Genomic DNA, 27,814 nt, shown 5'->3' on the forward strand with positions numbered 1-27,814 from the left:
TGTGAGCCCATCAGATCGTTGTAGTTGCGATTTTACTGTTCACTAGTAGTAAATGGGATTTTTTGTCCGCCTCGTAGTGTAATGGTCAGCACGCTCGGCTACCGTTCTGGAGGTCCCGGGTTCGATTCCCAGGGGGGTCAAATAAATATAATCACTGTAATATTTATTCAATATTACCCTGGACTGGTACCTGAAGCGGATCACCTTTCCTTCATGTGTAAATGATCAAGATAACACTGCGTTTATATGAAGCAGTGCCCCATGCACCATTGGGGTGCGGATAAGGGTTTTATTATTATTAGTAGTAAATGCATCGAATGAAATTGCAGGGGCTACGAGAGGAGCTGTCTCGGCTGAGCTCGCGTGCCCGGGAGCTGGAGGCGCAGAACCGGAGCCTGGGGGCGCTCCTGCTGCGGCAGCTGCGTCCCCGGGCGGCGCCCTCCCCTGCCTCGCCCGACCCTGGTCAGTAACTGCTACCCACCACCCAATATCTGCTACGCACTGCCCACTACCTACCACCCGCTACACCCTACCCACTACCCACTATCTATTACCTACTACACACTACCCACTACGCACTACCCACTACCCATTACACCCTACCCACTACTCATCTCTTAATAGCCACTATTTACTACCCACTACCCACCACCCACTACCCACTACCTACATCCAACTACCACATTGCTGAAATTTTGAAATTATAAATAAATAAATAAATTGTAAAAAATGTCGCAAGTGATAATACGCGTGTTTGTCCAAAATAACTATAAATAAGTGGATCAAATCCAGCATTATTTAACACATATTAAGACATAGGTACTTATTTTTTTTGTTGCAATTTTTGTCCTTTCTCCTACAAAAATGATTTTCCGTTATGTTTAAGATATCCGATATTATTAATATTTTATTTATTGGTATATAATCCTTTTTACATCCCTTTTCTCGGCTTCATTTTGAATTAATAATTTTAATTATTTTATCTCTTTTCAGCGCAAGAATTACAAATTGGACTGAACCACTGCTGCAGTGGCGCCGCAATATCTAGTCTCAACTCTACAGAGTTTACCTCGACTCCGATAGATAACATACTCTTAAACAAAGTGAATTATCAAACTGGACTCTCTTCGAGAGAGAAACTAGTTCAGAAGAACAATAGACTCTATAAAAGTAATGACGATATAAACTCTACCACGGATACCCCCGGAAAGCAGTACAATAATGACAATAAACGCTTTTCAGCGGGGAACATTATAATTCCGTCCTGCGGAAATAGACTGTGCAGTGCCAACTCGATTATATCTTTCAAAGATGAACCGTTGGGTGATTTGATGAGTGTTTGTGTAACCCATCATTCGTACCAGTTGTCAGCCGAGGACAAAAGGCGACATCAGATCCTGAGCGAGTTGTGGACGGAGCTCAAGGGGATCGAGGTCACTCCGCACAGCCTACTGCAAGCCCTGAGGGCGGTGGACCCTTCGCTGTGGGCGCCCCCGGAGCGACCTCTGACCCTGAACCTCAAAGTGCCCCCTCCCACCATGCTCTCACACTGTTTACATCGACTGTCACAAACTCTTCCTGGTAAATATTTGTTTATACACATATTATCTCAATTTAACCTGCCAGGGAGTGAGTTTCTGCAGACAAAACTGTATCTGGGGTTTTTTTTCTTTTTGTTCAACATATTTTCTTGAATGAATAAAATATTTACACCAGGAAACACGATTTATGGTATATCAAAATTATCAATGTTTTATTTCATGTATTTTCATTGACGTCGCACAACCTTTGTTTTAGACAAAAAGTCGTGAGTAAAACATAAAAATAATCTGCAGTGTGATTTTAGTGTTTCAATACAACTACAAATGGCAGTACAAGTGCTATTTTAGAAATAAATGTCACCAGGCTTTAGTTAGAAGTGCAGATGTTCATGTATGCCCATACTCCTTTGAGGAAATTTATGTTTGGACGACCATGTACGGCCATACTCCCAGGCAGGTTAATTTTAAGATTCAAAAACATGATCACTCTCACTCTTGTGAGAGTGATCATGTTCAAACAGTATTTAGCTTTGTGGCATGTCAAACAATCTTCAGGTAAAGCTTTTATTTGAAAATTAGAATTAAGTTGTGAGGTTGAACCTAACACCTCTGAGTCCATGACGCTAACTAAGGTATTGCGGGTCAAAATATTGATTATTTAGATAACTTTGTTAAAAATTAAATTGCAACGTAAAAAGTTATTAACAAGAAATAATTTGTCATAAAAAATAATGAAAATTTATTTATCTAATTCTAGATAATTTACCACACCAATCAACAGAAGAGGAAGTAACTGTTGAGTCACCAGAAAGTGGAAACAGAGACGAAGGTTATTCGACAATGTCGAGCGATGTTCAAGCAGACCCTTGTAGACAAGGAGAACCCAATAGAGAACTTGAAGACCTGAAGGAAGCTTCTGATGAAGCGGAGAATCAAGTTTTGCTAAATATCAATAATTCGATCATAGTAGAAGACAAAATGGATCAGGAAATATTATATATTCCCATAAACATCGCATTGAGTTTTAACCCGAGAAATAGTTATCCTCCAACAAAAAGCATCAACCCTTTCCAACATATTATGCGTAGCTTCTCGGATTCTAATCTATGCCTGAAACTAACCACTAGTGCCACACAATGCGGCGAGAACTGCTTCACCTTCTCCAGTCCGAGTTCTCCCAGTATGATTCTATTAGATGTTATGCCAATTTTACAAAGAGAAAAGAAGAATCACCCATTACGAAGAACTAGAGGAACGGCAAGTCTCGTTTCGCCACCTTCTGTACCTATTGACACTTTAGAAACTATTCCGCCGAGTCGAAACTCGTGGGTTAGCAATATTGATGAACAAGTAGAAGGTTGTCAGTACGATGCGGAATACGTTCAACAATGGCTCCAGTTAGATGACACGCGGTCGGCTCTTCAGCAACAACATAGAGATCTATTGGACTTGGAGTATGACCAAGCTGAAATGGAAGATTGGAGTCTCAACCTTTCGTGTGAAGATCTGCAAGAAAACAATTGGAAGAGAAATTCCATGCTAAGTGACGCATTAACTCCTGGCCAAATATCATTATCTACATTACCGAGTATCCAAGAAAACAATACCTTAGAATTAGAAGAAGATGTGAGCGAATGTTTATGGAATAATTCAAGTTATATGTTAGACACTGCGAGTGATAAATTTGCACCATTGTCATTAGAAAATGATTCAGAAAATCATAAAAGAGATGAAGCTCACTGGCCTTATCCACCTATGGAAAATTCCGGACTCCCTTCACCAGGGGGAAGTTGGTCTAGTATAGAAAACTCGGAAGACTGTTGTATTAGTAATGAATGTTTTTACAATAATGACAACTTAGCCGATAATGATGCATCTAAAAGATCAAGTGCAGCAATGAGCGGCTATAGCGATGAACCTGAATCGTCAGCTGTCGGTACAGATTTTACTAGAGATTTTTATAGACTAGTAAAATTTGAAAGTACTAAAAGTCTAGCATCAAACTCCTCTAGAGGTCTCGGTGCTGGCGGTGGAGGTGGACAAGAACTCACCGGGCAAATGCTCAAATTGCCCGACATCCAATTTACTTTAAAACAAGAAAGGGAACAAGCTCTGCAAAATGTACTGAATTTTATAGCTGAACAACAAAAGTACTGTCATAACAGAGAAGAACTTGATTCTTTACCATCTCGGCCGATATCTGAAATTCGGGAGCTTCCTCCACCATATATAGACTGTCAAGATTTCAACTCTGATGACAGCATCAAACATTCAAATGAAATCAAGTACACTGAAGGAAGTTGTCGCGATTCTTTAGCGAGTGAAATCATTTATTCTGAAAATGAGTCCTGTGATATAATTTTAAGTAACGATTTTAATTCAATGTATAGTGATATGTCTCCTGATTTAACTAAAGTACCCCGAATTATTGACAACCAAAATGAAGATTTCTTTTCAGATTCAGAAGGTTTCACAAACAGAGACTTTCATGAAACTGAAAATGAAATAGACGAACAACATTTATTGAAAGTTCATCAAAAGAATGTAATAAATAAAAGCAATGATGTCAATATGGTACTCAACTCAAATTCTTGTACGGAAGAAATTGAATCTGTTGCATCGTGTATATCAAAAGCTCAAAATGTTCAGTTAAATATTGCCTCTCAATCGGCTAGCGCAAACGGATCAAAAGATCTTCCTTCAAGTTCTGAAAGGTGCGGAGCGACACATAGTACTCAAGAAGCTAACTTTAGCGGGGCAGACTCTGCTTCGACTGATAAAGGTTCTCCATTGAATGATTTTATTTTGCAATCAAATGAAACAGAAAGCTCCTTATTGGAAGAAGTGTTGAATGCCTGTAAAAGAGGAAATGGACCCTTAGTAACCGTTTTAGAAGAGGAAGAGGCTGGGATGGAAAATTCTCTAACGCAAACTAGCGACTCCATGACGACTAGTGTATCAACATCGGATACTGTGGCTACGGAAATTTGTAAATCTAAGAAGAAAATACTTTCAGATCGGAGTAAGATTCCTGTGCCGGCAAGTTCAGCTATTAGGAAATCTCAAATACCCATTAAAGCTAAATCTAAAATTCCGGTATCTGAACCTGCCAAGATCGTTCCAAAATCAGACAGCAACGGTGAATGCTCGGTCAAGGAATGCAAAATTTCTCCCGGGAACATTATTGTTAGTCAAGGTCCTTCTCACTCCAGAATTGTAAGCTTTCATGAAGCAGCCACGTCTAAAGATGTTATCGATGAATTGAATCGGTAAGTAGCTATCATTCCTAACCAACCTGTCTTTTTTTTTGTCTCCACTGGTTTACGAGTGACTTCCTTGTTTTTAGATGATATAACACCTCCTCTTGTTTTAGATGGTATAATTTATAAATGTATTCAACTAAAAATTATATATTGTCATGTTACCACACCATTTTAAACACATTATTTGGTTCCTTTTCTTAATAGCGATCTTCAACTGATGTAGGTATAATATCTACGCCTAAATACATACAGTTGCAAGTCCATAATCTGAAGAAATTATTTTGATACAAAAATCTATACTTAATAGCCATGTTTATTAATAGAACATCTCTGTGCTATTAATAAATGCAACTCTTACCACAAAAGAATAAAGAAATTTTGAATTGTACACAATGCATCTACAAAAGCCATAACTGCATTTTAGCAAAAGAATGTACACGGACTCTCTTGATATTTCCATTCGGATAGTATCCATATGCTTCTCAGGTTCAGATTATTAGATGAAGAAATTAATTTGCTTCATACTTTTATACAATTTTTCTTTCAGCTTTTGACCACACAAAATAATTTAATGGCGCACTGACGTGCCTGCTTTGTTTATTACCTTATTAACCTTAAATGCTTATTTATTCCATCTTTAATGAATTCTTTGAACTAGTGACCAAATTCAAAAAATTAGAAAGACAACTTGAAATAATTATTGTCCTAAATGAAGTTATTTTTTTCCAGAATGATCCGCAAAGGGGAAGATGGCATAGGAAATAGTGATAACGAAGCACCAGCAGTACAGACAAATAATCTGGACAAGGCATTGTGGTGTCCTACTGGCTGGGTACATGTCGAAAGAGAAATCGACTTTAGTGATCCAAAGGTAAAGTAACACTTATTTTACACTTTATGTATTTAATAAAAGAAAAAAACTAAATACGTGATGAAGTGTTTCACATTCGATAAATAACATCATGTTGTTCTACAATGTTGATGTTGATTGAAGTTACAACAAATATGTCACTATCACCTTTATCTAACTTAATCTCATATCGCCTTACAATTGTAACCAGACCAGAGATTACAATAATACTTAATTCTGATTTACCCATAAGTTTTGCATTTATACCACTCATAACTTTTTTTTTCAATAATTTACATTTTTTTAAACAAGACTCTGAAAAAAATGCTTTTTACTTAACTGTACTCTTAATTTTTCTTCTAATTTGGAAACCCCTCAGAAGAATTTTAACCAATGCATTTTTTTAAAAACACAATGGGCTGCCAATATTTGCTAGAGTTGTGTTTTTAGAAAAGGTCACAATTTGAGAAACTGTATATATACCAAACATAATCAGTTCATGGATTATGCGAATTTTGGAAATATTCGAAGATAAAATACAGCAAAATAAGTTGCTTTGATTTTATTGCTCAAAAATTTCAAAATAAATAACTTCGCTAACATTGGACATATGGAAAAAAATGAATATAAAAATAAAAAAACTGCAAATATTGAGGGGCGACTGTGTATGTAGAGTTAAGTATCCATTACATAAGTGAATATGTACTAATGTATCCGTAACTTCTCCAACTTTGTTATTTTTGTGCACACAACATCCGCAAAAATTTTCACTCTGCCGTGTATACCGCTGTTAGCAGTGTGTTCAGAGGAACGCCATAGCGTTTCCAATCTAGCCATAGCTAGATTGGAAACTATTGCACGATCAGAGTGTGTGAACGTATCCAGTAATAGCAATCATAGAATGCTACTTGTTCACATAGTTGATATCCGGGTTCAAGTATTTTTTTTTATCATTTTAAAATATTTATACTGATGTTTTTAGGCTCGTGCTAATTTGCTGGATGTAATGTTGGCATCTAGTGATAGCTCTCCATCTCCAACATCCTCATGTGCTGGCTCCTTCAGTAGTGACTCGGGAGATGAGAGAGCTGACTATTCCAGATTACACCGCCTTCACAGATACAGGAGGCAGAAGAAAGGTATAAACACATCTAAATAACTATGTTTTAACTAATCTTTTGTGAGGTATGAATGGACTATTACATTTTATTTTATTTAGTAATAAAACATGGCCATATATGATTATGGAGTTGCCTTCCATCTATTTTTCTAAATTTACTTGTAAATTATAATTTTGTCTTAATCCACATTTTGATAGGAATATCCTATATTTATTTTTGCCCACATATAGGCAAAATATAATATCTAAAAGAACCTACGGCGACATTTGTCATCCAAAGCATCTAAACAAGGGATAATTTTGTGCAACCAGTTTGCAGCTTAATTTATTAAATGTCTATCATATTTTGAATAATAAAGAGTATTTGGCCGTCTCGAGCCTAAGCCACAGTACAAACTAATGATAGAATGCAAATACCTTTGCAGAAGAGTTTTTTTTTTATATTCTTCTTCCCCTTAGTACGTGTTTGCTGTTACTGTGTTTTAGACCCGGGACGGTAGTGCTATGTGCTATTCAAAAAGGTCACATAGTATTTGTTAGTGATTTTCGTCTGAGCAGGAATTGTGCTTTTTCAAAACACTTGTTTTAATACCCTGGTAAATGATTTACTTTACATGGCACTGCTGATTTTTTGAACAAAATAAAATAAGTAAAACATAATGGGAGAATTTATATATATCATTTCAATGATTTGTATATAAAATCATATCATTTTGTTCCTAATAATAATTTTCAATACAATCTGTGTACATTTGTGATCTCACCTGCTTTGCTTCTCGCTCACATATCACAATATTGCTTATCATTCACTGCAGGAAAACTTAACAACTATTTAATAAAATTCATTCAAAATACATATACACATATAATATATTAGTATTAGCATGAATCAGCCCATATTTTTTTGTGACAGTTATTTTAACTTGCGGGGGCATAATCAAACTGTTACAATGCACATGCAAGGCAAAACAGTGTCACAAATACAGATAAACTCAGTAGGATCTTAAATCGTGGATTTATACTACATAATATGTAACAATAAATTATAGAATTCTATTAAGTAAATGCCAAATAAAAATACATATTGATCACCAAAGTTATCAATTTTCAAAGCAGTAATAATTTATGGATACAAATGTGTTTTAAAGACGTATCGTTGAATTTTTATTTTGGTCTTATGATTTTCATATAAAAAAATGAATACAAAGTGACGCGTGCTGGAAATATGAATGTTTTGAAGGACTTTGACATTAGATGTATTGTATCACACAGACTCCACCAGCAGCCCCACTGGCACCTAGAAGTCACCGCTTGATACTGAGGAACCGGCAAACGTCCTTACATCAACCGAAAGAGACCCTAACACGCTTTGTGTGTCGATTGCATGCCGTGTAAATGTATCACCTTTGGGAAATTCATCTCATAAATGTCTGCTTCACGTCACCGCTACTTCTTTGTGTCGCATTTATGCATGTCATTCGAAGTAGCGATACAAGACGAACACTAACTGGACCGGTGTTCCTCCCCAGCTGCGGCCTTGCGGGAGCGAGGGCTGGCGGTCCTGCGCTTCTCGTGCTTCCACAGACCGACTATCATTGGCAGGAATGATTTCTTTGTGCGATACGGTAAAGAAGAGCGCGAGGCGGTTGCCTGTTTTGATTTCCTGGAGGATATGTCTACCGCTATCAATCTAATAACCTCCGTAGACGAATCCGCCTCTGGAACTTTGGAAAACCAAATATCCCGAGACTCCGGTAAGGCCTCGCAAAGGTCTGTAGACTTCAGTCATAAGAATGCCACAGACAGTGACAATAGCAGTCGTGGAACATTTAGCGATTCTTGCGCAGTCAGTCTCTCCAGTTCCGAAGTCAGTCTCCAAGATAATACTCAGTGAGAAATGTGTATTTCATTTATAAAAATGTTAACACCATTTATCCTATGTTATTTTCCATATACTTTTTTTTTTATTCGAGGTATACGATAATAATTTACTTAAAGAAATAACCATAGTGCAGTTTACATATTAAACCAAAAATGGCTTCCAAATAGATAACACAATATTATATTCATTCTGGAAATTGAGCTTAGATTTGAAGACTGGAAAAACTGTTGATTTATAGAATTTATGAATTACCGTTGGATTGATTATAACTGGATTTCAATATGATTTAGTAATTGAATGAAAGTATCGATAGATAGTAGAGATTTCCCAGAGGAAATCAACAGGCATGCAAGTCAGCGTAGTGATGAGGGGAATCTATTGCCAGTTTACATACTCGGTACTAACCTCTGATGGCGGAGAGTTGCCAATTTGTGATATTTGTATATAATGTTGTTTGTTTCCACTGAGAATTAAGAAGACATTTTTTTTTCATTTTTTACATAGTTATTTATTGGATGAAAAATATGTAAATCGCAATAATGTATGAATTGTAAGTAGTTGGAACCACAAATTAATTATAAGTGAGATGATATGCCCTTATCTTGTCATGAAATGTGTGGGATTGTATATTTACACTAATGTACATAATATTTAGAGATCACACCAAAATTTTATATTTATAATATTAATCCGTTTAATTTAACTTTACAATATATTTTTAGACTGCCCTCGTTAAACTATTTTTGCGACATAATAAAATTTGCATTTTCGTTAAAAATTTACTTAATTCTATTTGCTATAGAAATGTTTGAATGACAATATAAAATTATATATTGAAAATAATCAATCACTTTTAGCACCAAACTCTTCTTCTTGTCTTGATTAAGCATATCTGAAAAAATATAACATTTTTTAATTGAGTTATGTAGTTTAATTTAATATACAAAGATAATAATTCTTGACAACTCTCCCATGCATTAAAATAGCTTGAATCATTATTTAATTGCACAATATATATTTATAAAAAAAAATTATCTCAATATTGATTATTTGCGTTACCATTACTTGTGTGGAGTATTATTAACTATTTATTAAAAAAAAAAAATTTGCATGCTTCATCTGGTAACTGTGATTTTTATTTTATTGTTAGAATATTTCATTATTAATTCAATCTCTTTTCTGTAAATCTCATAAATTATTTTTTCAATTAACTACTCAATGGTATATTTTTACAAGAAACAATTTATTTAAATTTACTCTTGATTTAATTTTATTCAAAGGGCATTGATTGAGATTGTTAATCTATCTTAAATTTTTTTTCAATGGATTATGTAATATGTTATTATTTTCATATAAAATATATTTATTATTTATGAATTATAGATTCAAATCATAAAAACCTCATAACCCTAATGTACTTGATTTTGTAATTGTGGTATAGTTATGTATTTTTGTATAGGGCTAAAATATACTTATCAAACCTATATAGGTACTTTATAGTACAAATTATGTAGAAAGTCATTTACTCTCTTTCTCCATTTATATTATATAATTATGCCTAATATTAACAATAATTATTCCATAATGTATGATAATAAAAGTATTCTGTTCCTGAAAATTGTGTTTTTTTTTTTTTTTATAACTTTATTTTTCATGAAACGACTTTTTTTCTTACAAGAAAATTACTAGACATTGGTTTGTTTCCGCATTTCAAAAAAGATTAACATGGTTATATTTTGTAGGAACGAAAAACAATAAAAAAACACTTTTAATTTATTCATGCTTAAAAATAGTCACATCTCTTTGAAATGTGACTTTTCAATGTTTGCATTTTCCGTTTGACACTACATATAAATAAATTACATTTTCATTAAGCTAAAAAATAATATAGAAATATAACCTTCAAAGTTATAATTACCATATCCCTGTTCACTTTTTTTCGCACAAATAACACTTAATGCAATCTACACCGCAAAGCTCATTAAATATTTTAGTCCATACATTTTAATAGAAATATCTAAAAACGCCACCGCGCTTTTCAGCATCAAATAGTTCAAATATAATAAGCCCATAGACCAACAAAATACCTTTAAACGGATCAAGAAGGAAAGCGTGAAATATACAACACTTATATTCCCAGACATATTATAAATTTTATTTTTGCAAATGGCGGGAAACACAACTCAGTTGCGCAGTCAAACCTCTACCCAACTATAACTTCACAGCGCCTTTTAATTTACTGCAATCAAATTTCCATCTTGTCCATGTATAATCCTGATAAAGATTTCAATTTTATTGTTCTCGTTGACCCTTACTTGAGAGCGGTGTATGAAAAAAGCGGTGTATGAGAGTGGTGTAGAAAAGTTTTCTTTTGTTTAGATTGTAAAATTTTCATTTACTCCGGCAAAACCAAGTCAAACAAAGAAGGCATTTCAAACGATAACAAGCTGAATAATTTCATTAATGGAGAAAAAAAGGTGAAAATGAAACAAATTTTAACCCCAAAAAAAATACATGTGTCCTCACCAAAACATACATCTATAAAAACTATCAATAAAAGTATTATAAAAATCTACTTACCAGAACCAGCCGCAAGCAAACTAATCCATAACCCACCAAATATCAATTATAAAGCACCATTTACAATTTCAAATGTTTTGAAAGCAAAGCAAAATGAATGATGGAATGATAAGGTTAATTCACAACATCTGTTTTTGTAAAGCTAACAATTTTATTTATGCATACTGTTATTCTCTTTGATGCAATGAAATATGTGTAATCCATCTGGTTTTTATAGTTTTGTCTATGATTCAATTATGAAAAATGTAAAAAATACCATAACCAATAAATTAATTAAACTAAGCAATTTTATTACAAGGATGAAGAGTTAATTTTTTTTAAAGCGTTTAAAACAAAAACAAAAAACTTGTTTATACATATGTAGGTACTTTTTTATATTTTTTTATGTGGCAATATTATAATATGAAGATTGCAAATGTTCTGTTTTTATTAGCATATAAATGAGAGATTTTTACTTGAAGCCGTTTACTGTATCTTATCTACCAGATAATGCTATCTTAGGAGTGTATTTAAAGATTTCAGAATACACTGATTTTAGTAATCTGCCATTGGCACATCAGATGTAACGTGTTATATTAATAATATACATTTCGTAAGGGTTTATTAAAATTATATTACAGACCTAATCTTTGATTTTTTCCAACCATAAAATGCTATCCTATCTTCATTGTGTTTATATTATTAATCAAATATATCATTCAACTTTCCAGTTCTTATTAGTAATTTATTATCTCGTCCACAGTTCAAAATTCATAAGGATTATCAGTTTAAGAGTTCTCAATATGGAAATTCCAACTATGATTGAGAGTGAAATTTGGGAAATAATGGATGCAATGGTTGCTCATAGAAGGGGAAAAAATCTGTCAATCAAATACAAAATCTATTTTGTCAGTTTATTTGAAAGTGCTAAGTATACAATTTGTTATACATCTTTTTAGTACACAAAAATACATTTTAACCTGCCCGCTAGTACAACCGTAACAGTACGGGTGAGAAGAAATATATCTCACCATCGTGTGTATCCTAGACGCATTTATCAGAGTTGTATTTCCAATTTATGAAAAAGTCTAAATTTTCAATTCAAACATGAAACTCTGCGGGTACAGTTATTTTAAACTCACTAGCGGACAGGTTATCTTGAAGAAGCAAAGGCACATTATCCTATTTTCTTTAAAAATTTAGAGTTTCATAAAATATATTTATATTGACAATTATATATTTATATATATATATATATATATTTATATATATATATATATATATATATATATATATATATATATATATATATATATATATATATATATATATGTATATATATATATATATATATATATATATATATATATATATGTATATATATATATATATATATATATATATATATGTATACATATATATTTATGTATATATAAATTAAATTATTAGGTACATATTCAAAAATGCAAAAGCTATGTGAATCACACATCGAAAAATACGACTACATTGTAATATATTTTGTATATGAATCTTGAGTTTTATATATTTTTCAAATGTTTATATAAATATCAGTTTACATAGAAATCTGCCAAATTTATAATTTGATTGTAACCGAAACAATAAAATAGTTTTATATTTTAATAAGAAATGCCACAACACATAATATATTTTATAAGAAGAATATAATATAAGAAGGCAATATTCCATTTAGTAGTGTTAGTAATTCTTAGATATACTGTAATCTTCACAAGACAACACCATACATGATTACTTTACTTCCGAGTGAATATTAATACATACTTTGGTGTTAGATGAAGGTGAATACATTATTTGTAAGAATTTGCACTATCAATAGCATAATCAAGTTATTCTTTTTTCTTATCCAATTTACTGAACTCTTATATTTCGAGTACATAATGCCATTTGCTTAGATGTAATATATTTGAAAAAACACACAGTAATCATGGGAAATATATTTTTCAAAAGCTACACAATCTTTTCGAGGGTCATTAAGCTAAACGGCCTCTCACAATTTCAAAGTTTTTCTTAATATTCCAATAATATTTTTTCGACTAGGACCATATTTCTCCATTTCTGATAATTTCAAGTAAAAATAACTTCACTCTGGAAATGACTATTGAAAAATTGAAAGGCAGTAAGTAGTCACTAGTCCAAAGATAATTCTCAGAAAAATATATTTCAGAATACAAACTTACTCTTTAAAATTTGTTCCAAAAGTTAAAATCTGTTTCTTTCCCTGATTATGCTACAGAATGAAGATTAAACACTAAGCCAGATCCTTAATAAATAAATATATAGAAAGTAACAACATTGTGCAAGTGACACGCTTTCACCGAAAGATTCACCCAGAGAATATGAAGTAACTTCTATATTCTTTAACATTTATTCAGAATAAAAAATATATTTAAAAAAAACATGTGGTACATCAATATAATATTTATGGTTAATAAACATAAAACATATCCTCCAGTAGGCTTTGTACAAATGAGGTGTGGTATGTAAAGGTGAAATAAAATATTATAAAAAGTCCTTTGAATAACTTAGTAGTTTGACCTTCTATCTGCGTTCCTGATGGAGTTAGCGAGGCAGAGAGCGAAGATGGCACCAATGACCTGAAATCACAAATTGACAAGTTTTTGAAAATAAAAATTAAACATCTGAAAGCACTTTTGATATTTAAAAAAATCTGTAGCCCCTTACTTGAAAACTAATACATACCTAAATTGCAATTAATATTTCTACTAAGATCTGGATTTCTTTAGAATAAATTTGTCTAGAATAAAACAAACGCTGGAAAGATACTTCAGATCTTGTTTCAATTTTGATTTATATCAATAACTTTCATGTTGACTTAATTATGTTCATATAAATTTGTGCTAAGCTTAATTCTCTATCATGCTGTTTATCTTACAATTATAGTAAAATGGATCAAATAAATGAAAAATTACTTTTACAAAAATTATTAAAAGAAAAACAAAGGATTGTGTGAAAATACCAAGTACTTTTGTTTGACACAATCCAAAATATTTTAATAATTATTGACTACCTTTCTTTCTTTCTCAAAAAATAATATTAAAAAGAGTCATTTTTAATTTAATATAATCATATACAATAAACATATGCTTCTTGTGTAAAAATTTACAAATTTCTCGTTCAGTCATTGGCCATTATCAACAGGAAACGGACACCTGAGGGAGTAGGGAGAAGCCGTTTAGTAACTATGTTGATGACATCTGAGGCACCCTCGAATGAGAAGTTTGTATACTACCAATTATATTTATGACTAAGTTGACAGATCGTTAAATCAGTGCTTAACTATACTCATAAAATAGGGATTGTTTATTCTGTCAAACAACTACGAAAAAGATTTTTAGTCATTTATTTTTCTAAAGGAATCCAGTGTCCAATCGAAAAAATATCATGTTCCTCTTGCGATAGACGGGAATCTAACAATTTTGGAGTTAAACCTAAACGAGGTACATTATGATGCAAGAAAATCCATATTATCATTCACTGCATATAAAATTTTCAAAACATGCATCCTGTACCGTAACTTATCGATAAGTAGATAAATACCTCGGCCACTGCTACACCAATGGCAACTCCGGCGATAGTGTTCCCAGCAGTCTTGGTGAATGCGGTGAGGGCACTGATGCAACCAGTCTTGTATGCGGACACCGCCTGGCAGGATCCCAGCACTTGGCGCACCACATCGGCATCTCCTCCGGCGCAGCACGAGGCGGGTACTCCGACAATGGGGTAATCGAAAGGACCTTGCACGCCGCAGCAGTGAAGCTGAACAACATATTCAAATATTATAAACCCATACAGAGTAATCTCTCGCCAGATATCAACTAAGGAATACATTTACACAAGTATGTGTGATTCTATAAATTTTACTGATCTTGGACCTTAATAGTTTGCACATTCTATTTATTAACACATTGTTGTTGGGCAGTTTTTTCATCAACCCCGACCTTAATTATTAGTACACTAATTAGGGTCGTATACTAATCACAAGTGACCGCAAACTCAATTCCGATCTGTACAATGTTTTTTGGTGTCTTGTGCTGTAACAAAAGTAAGGAAATAGAATGTTAAGCGTCTCCTACTCTTTACCAACGGTATGTTTAAGACGCTTCTGCTTAAAAGCGCTTCCACCAAACAATGTCTTAATTCTAAAAAATACACAACCTATTAATGAAACTAAATTCTCATGGGGCTTCGATCAATAAATTCATTACACATAGTATGACCAGGGAGATAAGAAATATATAAACATTTTTCTATATCATTTAGACGATAATAAAATTTTGTAAATTTCTAAGATAGTTTGGTAATGTCATTAGGCAAACAGTTTAGTAATGCCACTAAATATTTCCACAATCTCCATGTATTCCGTGAATTAGTTATGTTTTAAAGAAGATTACTACCCGGTTTCACTATTTGCAAAGTTTTTGAGGAAAGAAATACAAATCTCTAAAAATACCAAAACTACCATACATAATTACAATTTAGTTTACAAGGTAATCAATCGTTTATACCGTCAGATACAGCGAGGATGGTTCAAACGTTCAAATTCTAGGTATTATGAATCTTGCCCTGATAATGCCTTTTTTGACACCATTCTCTTAATAATAACATGGCTTTGGATATATGATCAGAACATTCATTGTTACTTTCATCTAAATGACGGTTTGCATATAGCATACTCACTTTTAACAAATAAAGTAAAAACTTATTAAACTAAGCATGCACTTACCTATAAGATTACAATTATAATAAAATGAATTGTTACCAGAGATTGGAGAGCGTTGAATGCCTCAATTGCTGGATCCTTTTGATTTTTGACCTCCTCAAATAATGCTCTGAGAGATTCAGAGATGATCTTTTCAGTGTCTCCAATGTTCACGAAGACAAGGATGGCAATCACAACTTGGATGATGATGATGACGAGGAGGAATACTGCATACTGTAATAATAGAAAAGAAAACAATTTTAAAATGGTTAAAAAATCTCTTCTATTCCTTAGAACAAAAGGGGAAATTTATTTATGTTTTTTTTCGTTTTTCATTAGCTTTCACAACTCAATTTTTATTTGACCACATAGTGTATTGGATCTGGCTACAATGCATGAGGCTAGAGTTTGATTTCTGGAGGATGAAAATATAAAGTTATTATATACTTATATAAGTATATACTTATTTTTAGTATTTTTCTTTACTTTTATATTTATTTACTTTATCCTAGGTTGGTACTTGAAGCGCAGGACCTGAACACCAAGCATTCATCACCAAGATTATACCGCATCAATACAATGGACACTATTGAATGTGTATAAAGGTCAGAAAAAGAAGCATATGATTTGAAGAATGTAAACAGCGATTATCTAAGGTTTATGTAAAATATGAGTTGGCATCAAAGTGATTAAAAAACATTTAAATATGTAACAATACTTTGCGGTAGATTATTTAAAGAAAAAGTAGCGTGCTTTTTCGATTTCACATAAAAAATAAACGTTGAGAGGATAAAAAATAAAACAAATAATTAATTACAAAATGGATATTTATTGAAATCGAAATTACGTGATGTTAAATAATGATTTTGAATACAACGCAATTTACTTATTTACACAATGGTACGCTGTATATATTGTTATATATTAATGGAAATTTAATTTATTTCATTTGATCAGTAAAGGCGGAAAAAGTACGTTCGGGCGGTCTGGGGTATCTAGAATATTCAACCGATTTGTTATGTTAAAATATTTTAGTAAAATACTTTCTATAATTTTGATAGTATATTATTCTAATAGAAGAAATGGCGGGCGCCATAAAATAACGATGACGTTACGTTTTCCAATTGAAGTGTTAACGACAGTGGGAAACAAAACGGTCCTCAAATGCTCAAGCCTATTATTATACGACTGACTATGGGTAGCTACCTACTAGTGTTGTGGTAATACGTATTTTTATTCCATTGTAACCTGTTACGGGGTGATGACGCAATATTCCGTAAGACCATAAAGTCGGCCGGAGTTAGCGTTCCCAAGGGCAGCGCCCCTAAAGCGGTGAAGCGAGGCGCAAGCACGTCGCGCGTCGCGTGACAAGCTTCCAGAGTAAACACCGCGTAATGAAGATACCACACTCGAGCCAATAAAACTTCAAAGGAGCTAATGAAATGAAATCATCAAAATTGAAAACAACGGAACCTGTTACTTGCTTCCGAAATTCACTCGTGGAGTAGCTACTCTCTCACTTACCGAAAAATTAATTTCTAACAAAACGAAACATTAACTTATATTTAATATTTTATTTTCCCTTTTTCTTTAAATCGGGCCGAAATTTGGTGCGCGAGTAGCTTGCTGTTGTGTGATTCGCAGAATATAAAAATAATTGTTACATTTAAGAAATAATTAACAAAGATCCGGAATAAAAGCATCCGTTTAGATTGGCTAATCATTTCCAAAATAACACACACGTAACAACAGTGCAGCGTTAAATGATAAAATTGTCCGACGAGTAAAACTTGGTACGTCTTCACAAAACCCACTCACGTAGTTATATTCATTGTCCCCAATAAAAGGTAAACTTTGTATTACTTACTGGATAATATAACGTTTCGTGACATTTTATTTTGGGGCCATGAAAAATAAGTGGGGTGTTTATCTTTTAATGAAAGGAAATTTTATCATTACAAAATACAATTTTTTTTTCATAGGCCCAAAATAAAATGAACAGTAGGTAACTCACAACATTAGAATACCTATAATATATAATGTAATGAATAACAAACACGTGTTTTAACAAAAGCGATGTATAACGTCAACAAATTATGTTTTTACTGGTATATAAGATAGAAAGTAAATAAACATTAAATAATTTTCAAAGCTTCAATATACTAAAAGCATGATCATATTATGTCCTATGTAAGAAACAAGCTTGGTTTAGTGCATTGGCGACTCCCGTTATAGAATATTATGTACGACGACTAAAAATATAAATGACAAACAAACGGATGTGGCATCATCAACAGACTATGTGGCTCCCGTGCTCGATGAAAAGTAATGATGTTTTATAGGTTTTATTTAAAAGTACATATTTAAAAAAAACGCATTGAAATCTACGTGTAAAACATTGAGATCCCGTTTATTAATTATCATAGAAATCTTATGTATGAGAATGCTTAATTCTGATTACTATTTATTATAATTATTGAAATCCTGCGCATGTAAAGTGTTGAAAACTTTGTAACTCCGTTATTTACCATTTAAAAAATTCATTAAAGTCCTGCGCGTATGAAAGATTTTTTAAAAAATATCCAGTTTATAATCATCAAAATCCTACACGTGTGAAAGCTGAAAACGCTGTTGTAACCTGATTATTTATTATTATTGTCGAAGGGCAACATTTTCATTGGAGTCAATCCGTTTAGTGTGCCAAAAATACTTGAATATTTTACGATATTCATAAATGATGTATGCTTAGTGAATGTTTACCTTGGGCGAAAGTAAGGGGTGAATACACAATAACACCCACTACCCTCCCCAGGTTAGCGCGTGGTGCCTAGTGACGTAGTGACCTACTCAACATGAAAGGGTCCTCTTCTTTCGCCATAGAACACAATACCAACGTACATTTCACGCAAATGGGGTCATGTCCGATACTCGGAATCGATATCGTTAAAAAAATAAATACTATAGTTACGTACTTCACTGTAATTATCTAGTAATGTTAGCAATATATTTTTAAGGGACTTTAAAAATCGATACCTTCTATTGAAAGTGTAAAATCTGGGAAGTGCAATAATCTAAACTAATTGGCTTGATATTAACACGATTGCTTGAATATTTGCATTTTTCATGATAATATATTCACGCGACATACGTTAGCTTTCGAAAATATTCAACTTTGTCGACAGTAGTGGATTTTAATTTGATTACAATTAAATATTCAAACCCACGAAAGGCAATTTATCAATTCCAAAAACTATATCAAAATTTGATAAAATGCAAACCGATATTTATTTGCGTCGTCATTCTTTGAAGGCATCTTGTTTATTGTTGGATATTTAACATTATCAAAGTTCTGATAAATATTCTCAGAAAGTAGGAGTAGCCATCGAGTTTACACTATATGTAATTTCTTAAAATAATTTAATGGATTCTTGTAATTGTCTGCTAGGATTTCATCCTTAAAATATTTTGACATAAAGAAAATTACTATCGCAAAAGTGGGAGTGAATTTTAGTAAGTATATGCATTGACCTGTCATAATGCTGAAATTATAAATAAACAAACACGTCAAAAATGTAATTTCGAAATGTTTAAGTTTTTATCAAGTATTTCGCAACAAATATAATTAATTTTACTAAATTTTAGACCTTTAAATGTCAATCCGGTACTGACTGTGATTACTTGCTATGAACAATAAAATCCTTCGTAATGAATTTTACGTATGGTATTCAACCGACCGAAACAAGTAGAGACGGGAATGGGGATGTGGAACTATGTATGAACCTGTATTACCTGTGAGAGCCACCCTACTTATGTATAAAATATGTTATACGCGAGTACATGACGAACAAGTGCCCTCGTATTCTACAGAACGTAATTAACGGGCACGCCCGTAACGCAGTAATTAGTATGAACCTGCTAAATAACTAATTCCTACTTGTATTATCACAAAAGCATCCACTTACTATGATTAAAACTAAAAAAAATGTATCCGCAGTAAAAAGATCTTCCGACTTGATTATTCACATTTCAACACTTTAATTCGACTGCCCAAGTGAGAAATATCTCAATTTAGTTTATTTTACTTAACTACTCTTCAATATAAAAAAAAACTTTATTTTAAAATCAGATAAATGGATAGCAAGAAATAACAATAAAATACACTCAACAACGAAAAATGTAAATTAAAAATAAAATTTTATCAACGTAAAGTGCTGTGTGTATCGACAGTTCCATACACTATTGTCATCCTAACATTCATCAATCGCATTTTTGCAACGTACGCTTTTTATTTAAGTCCTAAATTTATTGTCATAATTGAGACATCGTATTCTATTGTAGAAGCGTATTCTTTCAGGTATTTAATCAATAGCAAATCTTTATCGTTAGCTAAAACAGGATCATCTAAAGTGTAAAACGTTAATTCGAGGAATGTAGCATGACAGTTTTTTTAGAGTAAAGAGAAATAACTACGCATGAGAAATATAACAATTTGATCGCTTAAAATTGTATACTTCTAATACAATATTCAAATTGATACAATTTGTTGATAAAATCGAAGAAGTAAAACCTTTCAATGAATTACCAAATAATACAGAAAGTTTCCGAGCCACTGCGCTGACCAATGACCAACGGCTACAACTTACTGGTCCATGTCCATGATAGAATTTGTAATCTAAATTTCCGCACGAACAATCCCCAAAAAATACTCAAGTCAATCGTTGACTAAATTTAAAATACTTTGAATAAAATATGAAGCAGGTAAGTTGGATTCTTCTCGCTTCTATATGGAATAAGCTATGACAGTACTCGCGATAAGGAATACAATTCGGGCATTTTTGTGCTTATCAGAATTAACTGGATTCTTCTAACCGATGGTAAAAAAATCCCTTCGCCATCGCATAACGGTTTATTTTTTAATGCACGAAAATAGCTAACGGTCTCGATTCTATTCATGTACATGTATATTTAATAAGATTGTAATCTTACTTTACGACATTCGTGGCTTGCCTACAAAATTAGTATTTGAGCAAGCTGTCGTAAAAGTAAAAAAAAGAAGTTTAAGAAAAATGATTGGCTTGAACAAAGTGATGATGTTAATCAAATATCTAATACATAAGGCTAATAGTTATCTAGCCTACCATATGAGGTAACATATCGATAAATGACCGCGAAAATATCACAACTAAATTGTAAATTTCACAGAAGCAAGAACAAAACGTCGTTGGAACTGTGTGTTAGATTGCACTGAATTGGGACACACGCTTAATTGGCCCAAATTATTTATCCCAACGTGTTCAATTTAAGCGGAGTCGATCGTATTTTTAAAAATAAACATATTTAGCTGTTGATTTTTTTCGTATTACGAAATATGTCTTATACATTGTAAAGGATATTTTCCCTAAAATATTGTCTCAGATAATTTGGCAGTCATCCGTAGATATTTCGTTTGCCTGTCAATTCCCAAATAATGGAAAAGTTAATATATAACATTTTTATACTAATCCAAAAAAAATATTTATACTAAAAATACCCCACTAATGAACTGACGAAAATGTAGGACCCCTGGCGCTGAATGTAAAAAAATGTATCTTTCACAAAAAAAAGTTTGGCCTGAATGTGATAAAAAATAAGTTGGGCTTACCGTAACGACCATGCAGTGGCTCTCACGCACGGCACCACAGCATCCGAAGAATGCGATCACGAAGATGACACATCCGATGATGATGAAGATTAGAGGGGGTGCTGAGATCTTACCCTCCAGCAGTCTAGTGATGTCAGCCACCTTCAGCTTGAAGGCAATTCCGATACCAAGAATTGCCAATCCGCATAGCTGGAAAACACAACAAAATTAGCATGCTGTCAAAAATCATTAAATTCATTTTAGTAGATTCCTAACCGGAAGGAACATACGTCCAGGTACTTATACAAAAAAATAAAAAATAAAAAAAAATATATATATATATATTATATATATATATATATATATATATATATATATATATATATATATATATATATATATATATATATATATATATATATATATATACATACATATATATATACATATATATATATATATATATATATATATATATATATATATATATATATATATATATATATATATATATATATATATATATATATATATATATATATATATACAGACTATAGTCAAGAAATCATATGATGTACCAGCTCAAGCGACAGATTGCCATGGATACGTAAAAACCACAATGGCCATAAAATAAATCTTCACACAATATAATAATCGCAGAGTTTTTTTGTGACAAATTCAGAATGACATCGTATGACCAGAATATTTTCAATGCTAATGTTGTACTAAGTAGCGATATAATTTACAAAATAAATTCTGTATAATAAACGGCGAACAGACGATAACAACACAAGGTACGAGCATCATTGATTGCTCTCTTAAACTCGAGAGAGAATATCGCTCACTCCTTTCAAGAACGTCATAAATCAAAAAACTTGATTTTTCAGGAGAACGTTTTTGAAGTTTGAAAATATAATACAATCTATTAAAAATAAATATCAAGCCACTTACTGAACTTTTTACTGTGCAACAGATCTTTTTAAGTAAAACCTGAAGGTTTTTTCTCCATTTGAATAATATTTAGTTTATTTAAAAAAATAATTAAACAATACCTTTTCTTCAAAATGCAAAACAACCCTTTCTGCCCTGTAGCGGGTAAATATTAAGTTAAAAATATGCCGCTTTTGCTGGGATATAGTACATTTTCTGGGCATTCCGAAAACATGCACAACTGAAAATTGACGAATTTTGGTTTATGACGTTCTTGAAAGGAGTGAGCGATATAAGAAAGAGTATCGCAATTGATTTTTTAAATCTACTCCGGGTTAAACCGTCTAGTCATTTTTTTAAAACTAGTTCCCTTATCTGCGAGAATTTATTAGGTGAAGCTTAAATTGAATCCGAAAATGCCATTATTTAATTTATAGCTAAAGTAGCTTTATTACTTTTTATAATGATTGCGTAATCGGAGAATTAAAGTTTGAATAAAGACATACTATAATATCATGCAACATAACACTCATCACTGATATAATTATTCTTGGATTCTAACAGGAAGTATACTTTTCGAGGATATGAGTCATTTTAAGTGCTAAGTAAGATTATTAATCAATAACGCTATTTTTTCCCAAAGGAACTTTGTACACACTACTGGGTCCGAATCACACAGGCTTTCACGAGTATAAAACCCCGAGTGCCCTGGCCATTGTTATTATTCTCTTCTATTTCCTTTCAAAGTATTGTCATTTAACCTTGTGCTTCTTTCATCTCACCAATAGATGTCTCTATTGAATTCTAGTGATTCCAGCACTATGTTCCGAAATTGAACCATATACGAGTATATAGAAGTTCCAAGAATTTGAGTAGTGTGGTTTTCAATCATGGATAGAATTGGTGAATGTTACACGTGTGTAAAATGATCACTTAAACGACCCTATGACGGTCGTAAGCCCCGCAAATGCCCAGATTTCCATTCTTCTTCATCTATGCTGAGATGTCAAAAAAAGAATATACCTTCAATAACATTCCACCCCTATATATACGAGACTCTTGAACGCAGAACTGATATCCATGGTATAACTAACAACAAAGCTAAAACTGCATTGATCCGATGCGGGGCTCTATGCACCATTGGATGGGAACCGGGATAATATTAATATTTTACAAAAAATAAATACATATGCATGTACTTGGCATTAAACTAACGATGAATGAGTAGGAAACAGGAAATTTTATTGATAAAATGCCGGTAAATGATAAAAAGCCCAACTATACGTACCTACATATGTATGTAAAATATATGGCACATAATTACTGCGTGGCTAAATGTAATGTGAGTAAGATAAATACATATATGTACTTATATACTGTGTACTTATATGCTGTATACTTATATATTGACTAGATAAAAACATAAAAACGTGGTTGATTTTTATGAAAAGAGAATAGATACCCTCAAAAAGAAACTGATACTGTAGACATTTTGTAAATAATTAATTAGAATTAAAAATATACCCATCATCAGAATGACTTTTTCACAAGATAAGCGTAATAATGAAGGCGTAACGAGAAGCTAATTTATATTTTGTTCTTAAAACGTAATTATGTATGTCCATAGAAGATTTTTTGTATTTATCTCTTTTTACTCTTGTGTTACACCCATGAAATGCATTATATGGGGTCAGCGTTATAAATAAATTATAAATTACACAATGTTCAATTTATTCTTGAGTACATACTTTTACATATAAGCTGTATAATTATATCAGTACGAGGTTGAACAAAAATATTGATAAGCCAAATGAGAAGAGAGCTAAATAAAAAAATGCGTTTGATAACAGTATTACAAAAAACAAAGGTTAATGAATATTATCATGTTATGTTGCATTTTATCGCGTAATTTGACACTTTTATCATTAAACATTCTGTAAAACTAAACGAAAATTATTATATATTTTTTACTTCTACCAACCCTTTCCTTACTATCCCACCTGCAGACATGCCTCTTAAAATGCCTTTGCGGGTTATAACTTTAAATAATATAAAGAAATTACTAAATGCACTTTTATTACTTTCAATCAAATTCAAATAACCCATAAATTTATTTGAAAATTATGCGTTGCCTCTCTATTTTCTACTTTCTTTTACGTGTTTCAAGGTGGGCGAACTCTAATAAAAAACCCAAACCATTCAGTATTGGTTGTGTACGTATAAAATGTAGGTGTGCCCACAAGATGAACTTAATAAATGCTTATATCCACCAGCTTCCTTCTCTTTATCAAATTAATGGTCCACGTGTTGTTGAATTGCTGCGGCGTTACCCTGACCCGGTTTTATTAAGTTTTTTTTTAGTTTTATTATCACAAGACAAAGTATGATTTATTGTGCGGTTATACTGTTGTGATGAAAAATACATATCGCTCACTCCTTTCAAGAACGTCATAAATAAAAAAACTAGATTTTTCAGGAAAACGTTTTTAAACTTTAAATATATAATACAATGTATCAAAAATAAATATCAAGCCACTTATATTTTTTTTACTGTGCAACAGATCTTTTTAGGTAAAACTTGAAGGTTCTTTCTCCATTTGAAAAATATTTAGAATATTGAAAAAAATAAATAAACAATACCTTTTCTTCAAAATGCAAAACAACACTTTCTGCTCTGTAGCGGGTAAATATTAAGTTAAAAATATGCCGCTTTTGCTGGGCTATAGTACAATTTCTGGGTATTGCGAAAACATGCACAACTGAGAATTGACGATTTTTGATTTATGACGTTCTTGAAAGGAGTGAGCGATATGCGAATAAACCTTTTTTGGGCAACTGTTGCATATATGTTTATTTAAATACTGAGTACTCAAGGTTCCTCGATAAGATGTAATTCCTAGACCTACCATAAAAAATAAATGATATTAATCTTGAGTCAACATTGAAGGCTTATGTACACTAAACTTTTAGCAAGATAGTAAATCGACGAAAAACCACTGCACCTTTGTGATAATTTTTATTTTCGGAGAACTGCCATAACATTGTGTTAAGAGATTCAACTTAAAAACTAAAATTAACATTACCCACATACGTAGTTTCAAATTAAAATATTTTAAGATAATATTCATAAAAAAAAACTATAAACAAAAGATTTATAATATGAATCCGGCAATGTAACGGATTAGAAGTGAGATTAAAGTACGAAGAGCATGTCGACTACATCATCAATTTAGTACATAATTATTTTTTATACTTTACATTATTCCAATTGAAAGAAAATATTCATACAATCGTCATTTTATTTTATACAATATTCTATTTGAATGAAACAATGTTTTTCCTTTATGAAGGTTAGCGGCCACGACTGAATGCTCAGAAAGGTCAAAGTCTAGCCTAAAGTTTAGTTGGGTATATAATAATGATATAATTGGTTTACTGTCATTTGCAAAAGGTTGGACGGGTGTCCGCAGCAAACACTGGTCCATCGTCAAGAAAGAAAACTTTCGCTACAACACACTTATCTTCAACATCACTTTCCAATTATACAATGAGATTTTACTTTCACATTCTGTTTCAGTTAAAAGGCGTTGTTCATATTGACTCGTGGTGATATATAAATGAACACAGATTCACAATATGTATAATATTCACAGAGGGCTTTAGAAACGAATACAATTTTAGGCGACAAAAGTGGAAAATCTTAAATATGGATAGTTAATTCTTATTGTTCATTCAAATTGTACATTAATTTTGGGTCACTCCACGTCATACCAATAATTGTTAAAATTAATTAATTATTTTTTCTTTGGCGACACATAACAAAATAAACTAATAAAACTATATTTATAAATGTTTACGTATTGCTTGTGCACTAGTGGTCTCAAAAGTCAATAATATTTTCATCAATTGATTCTAACATGAATAATAGGTACATGAATTCGCATTAACATGTTTACCGAGAATTCGTTCATTTCATGTAATCAATGAAATAAGTATATTTATAACATGTTATCGTCTGTGATAATTCATATTTTCAGAAATGAACAGGCTGTATCGCATATTTTAAATATAATATTGTATAAATCTATCAGCGGAAGCTAAACTGGCAGTACACAATGGAGTTCTGGTTCCAACCCTTATGTATGGAAGCGAAGCATGGAGTTGGCAAAAGAAGGATGAAAGCAGACTGAATGCAGTCGAAATGCGATCCCTCAGACGAATGTGTGGCAAAACGATGTTTGATAGATGTTCGAATGATGAAATAAGGAAAGAATGTAAGGCGGAGATAAGCATTATCGATAAAATTAAGAAAGGTGTGTTGAGATGGTTTGGACATGTGGAGCGTATGAGTGAAGAAAGAACGGTTAAACAAATTTATGGAGCGAATGTAGTTGGAAAAAGAAGCAGAGGACGACCGAGGAAAACTTGGCACAATCAGGTATGTCAAATACTTGAAAGCGGCCGGGTCAGGAGTCGTAATAATCGTCGGGTATGTATGAGGAGATGCATGAATGTAGAAGAGGCAAAGAATGTTTGCAAAGACAGAGTGGCGTGGAGTTTGATTCTCTCTGCCTACCCCTGCGGGGAAGCGGCGTGATGGTTAGTTAGTTAGTTATTTATTGTATAAGGCGCCCTCTAGACGTAAGATAAATCGTTGAGAAGGCCGATTTGGTTTGATTTTGTCTTGCCTACACACAATAAGATTCATCTACCTTTTTTTAAATTCAATGAACCGTTTATGGGAGAACATCTTGTAATTCAAAATAGAGACTATACAACTTTGTTACAGCAATTGTCTTCATTTACAAAAGTAAATAAATATAAGTGTTTAAAATACAAAGTAGACCTGCCATGTTAAGAAATTTTAGAGGTACACCAAAGAAAAAAAAACAAAGTAAAAAAAAAACAAAAGAAAAAAAATATATTATTAAGACAATTTAAAATGGAATGCGTTTCTTAGACACAGGAAATAATTGCTACCTATGCGGTATGAATATGAGATAATTTTACGACTCCCCGAAGTATGCAAATACAAAACGTGTAACTAATATGCAATTTTATATTTCAAAAAATCAATGGCGGTTATGCTTTGTTGGATGCGATTTGATTGAGCCCAAGACCATAGCGTTCTGTCGTAGAGTAGTTCAGTACCGAGTGTGTCATTTACAGTGACATCATTCCACACTGCTGTGACCCTGAATAGTGAATACTCGGTCCGGACGAGAGACGAGAGGGGCGTGGCAGAGGCGACAAAAAGAGATACCAATGTATGTACTATATCTAAAAAACA

The 27,814-nt window shown here is 32.4% G+C and overlaps 3 protein-coding genes across 6 annotated transcripts in view; 1 reads left to right on the plus strand and 2 right to left on the minus strand.

The window, feature by feature from the left end:
* The window catches only part of LOC148306554 (uncharacterized), a 459,678-nt gene extending 450,696 nt beyond the window's left edge, over nt 1-8,982 (plus strand). For 2 of the 3 annotated variants that reach the window (XM_088264798.1, XM_088264800.1), the window contains 6 exons: nt 330-462; nt 994-1,581; nt 2,299-4,810; nt 5,534-5,675; nt 6,637-6,793; nt 8,304-8,982. In XM_088264798.1, coding sequence (XP_088120924.1) covers nt 330-462; nt 994-1,581; nt 2,299-4,810; nt 5,534-5,675; nt 6,637-6,793; nt 8,304-8,668 — 3,897 coding nt within the window. In that variant the 3' untranslated portion in view covers nt 8,669-8,982. Of the gene's footprint in view, nt 1-329; nt 463-993; nt 1,582-2,298; nt 4,811-5,533; nt 5,676-6,636; nt 6,794-8,046; nt 8,218-8,303 lie in introns of those variants that run through there. The other variant, XM_088264799.1, reaches the window with a different exon arrangement.
* The window catches only part of LOC148306559 (leukocyte surface antigen CD53-like), a 234,979-nt gene that overhangs the window by 169,354 nt on the left and 37,811 nt on the right, over nt 1-27,814 (minus strand). The window lies entirely within an intron of this gene.
* LOC148306560 (23 kDa integral membrane protein-like) overlaps nt 9,138-27,814 on the minus strand; it is a 29,249-nt gene continuing 10,572 nt past the window's right edge. The window contains exons 2-6 of one of the 2 annotated variants that reach the window (XM_088264805.1): nt 21,616-21,804; nt 16,035-16,208; nt 14,813-15,031; nt 13,790-13,848; nt 9,138-9,548 (exon numbers count right to left, since the gene is read on the minus strand). In XM_088264805.1, the coding sequence (XP_088120931.1) occupies nt 9,539-9,548; nt 13,790-13,848; nt 14,813-15,031; nt 16,035-16,208; nt 21,616-21,804 (651 nt within the window). In that variant the 3' untranslated portion in view covers nt 9,138-9,538. Of the gene's footprint in view, nt 9,549-13,190; nt 13,849-14,812; nt 15,032-16,034; nt 16,209-21,615; nt 21,805-27,814 lie in introns of those variants that run through there. The other variant, XM_088264804.1, reaches the window with a different exon arrangement.

The sequence above is a fragment of the Brachycentrus maculatus genome, unplaced genomic scaffold, assembly GCF_059751285.1.
Source record: "Brachycentrus maculatus isolate JH-2025_06_01 unplaced genomic scaffold, ASM5975128v1 h1tg000238l, whole genome shotgun sequence".
In the NCBI taxonomy this organism is placed as follows: domain Eukaryota; kingdom Metazoa; phylum Arthropoda; class Insecta; order Trichoptera; family Brachycentridae; genus Brachycentrus; species Brachycentrus maculatus.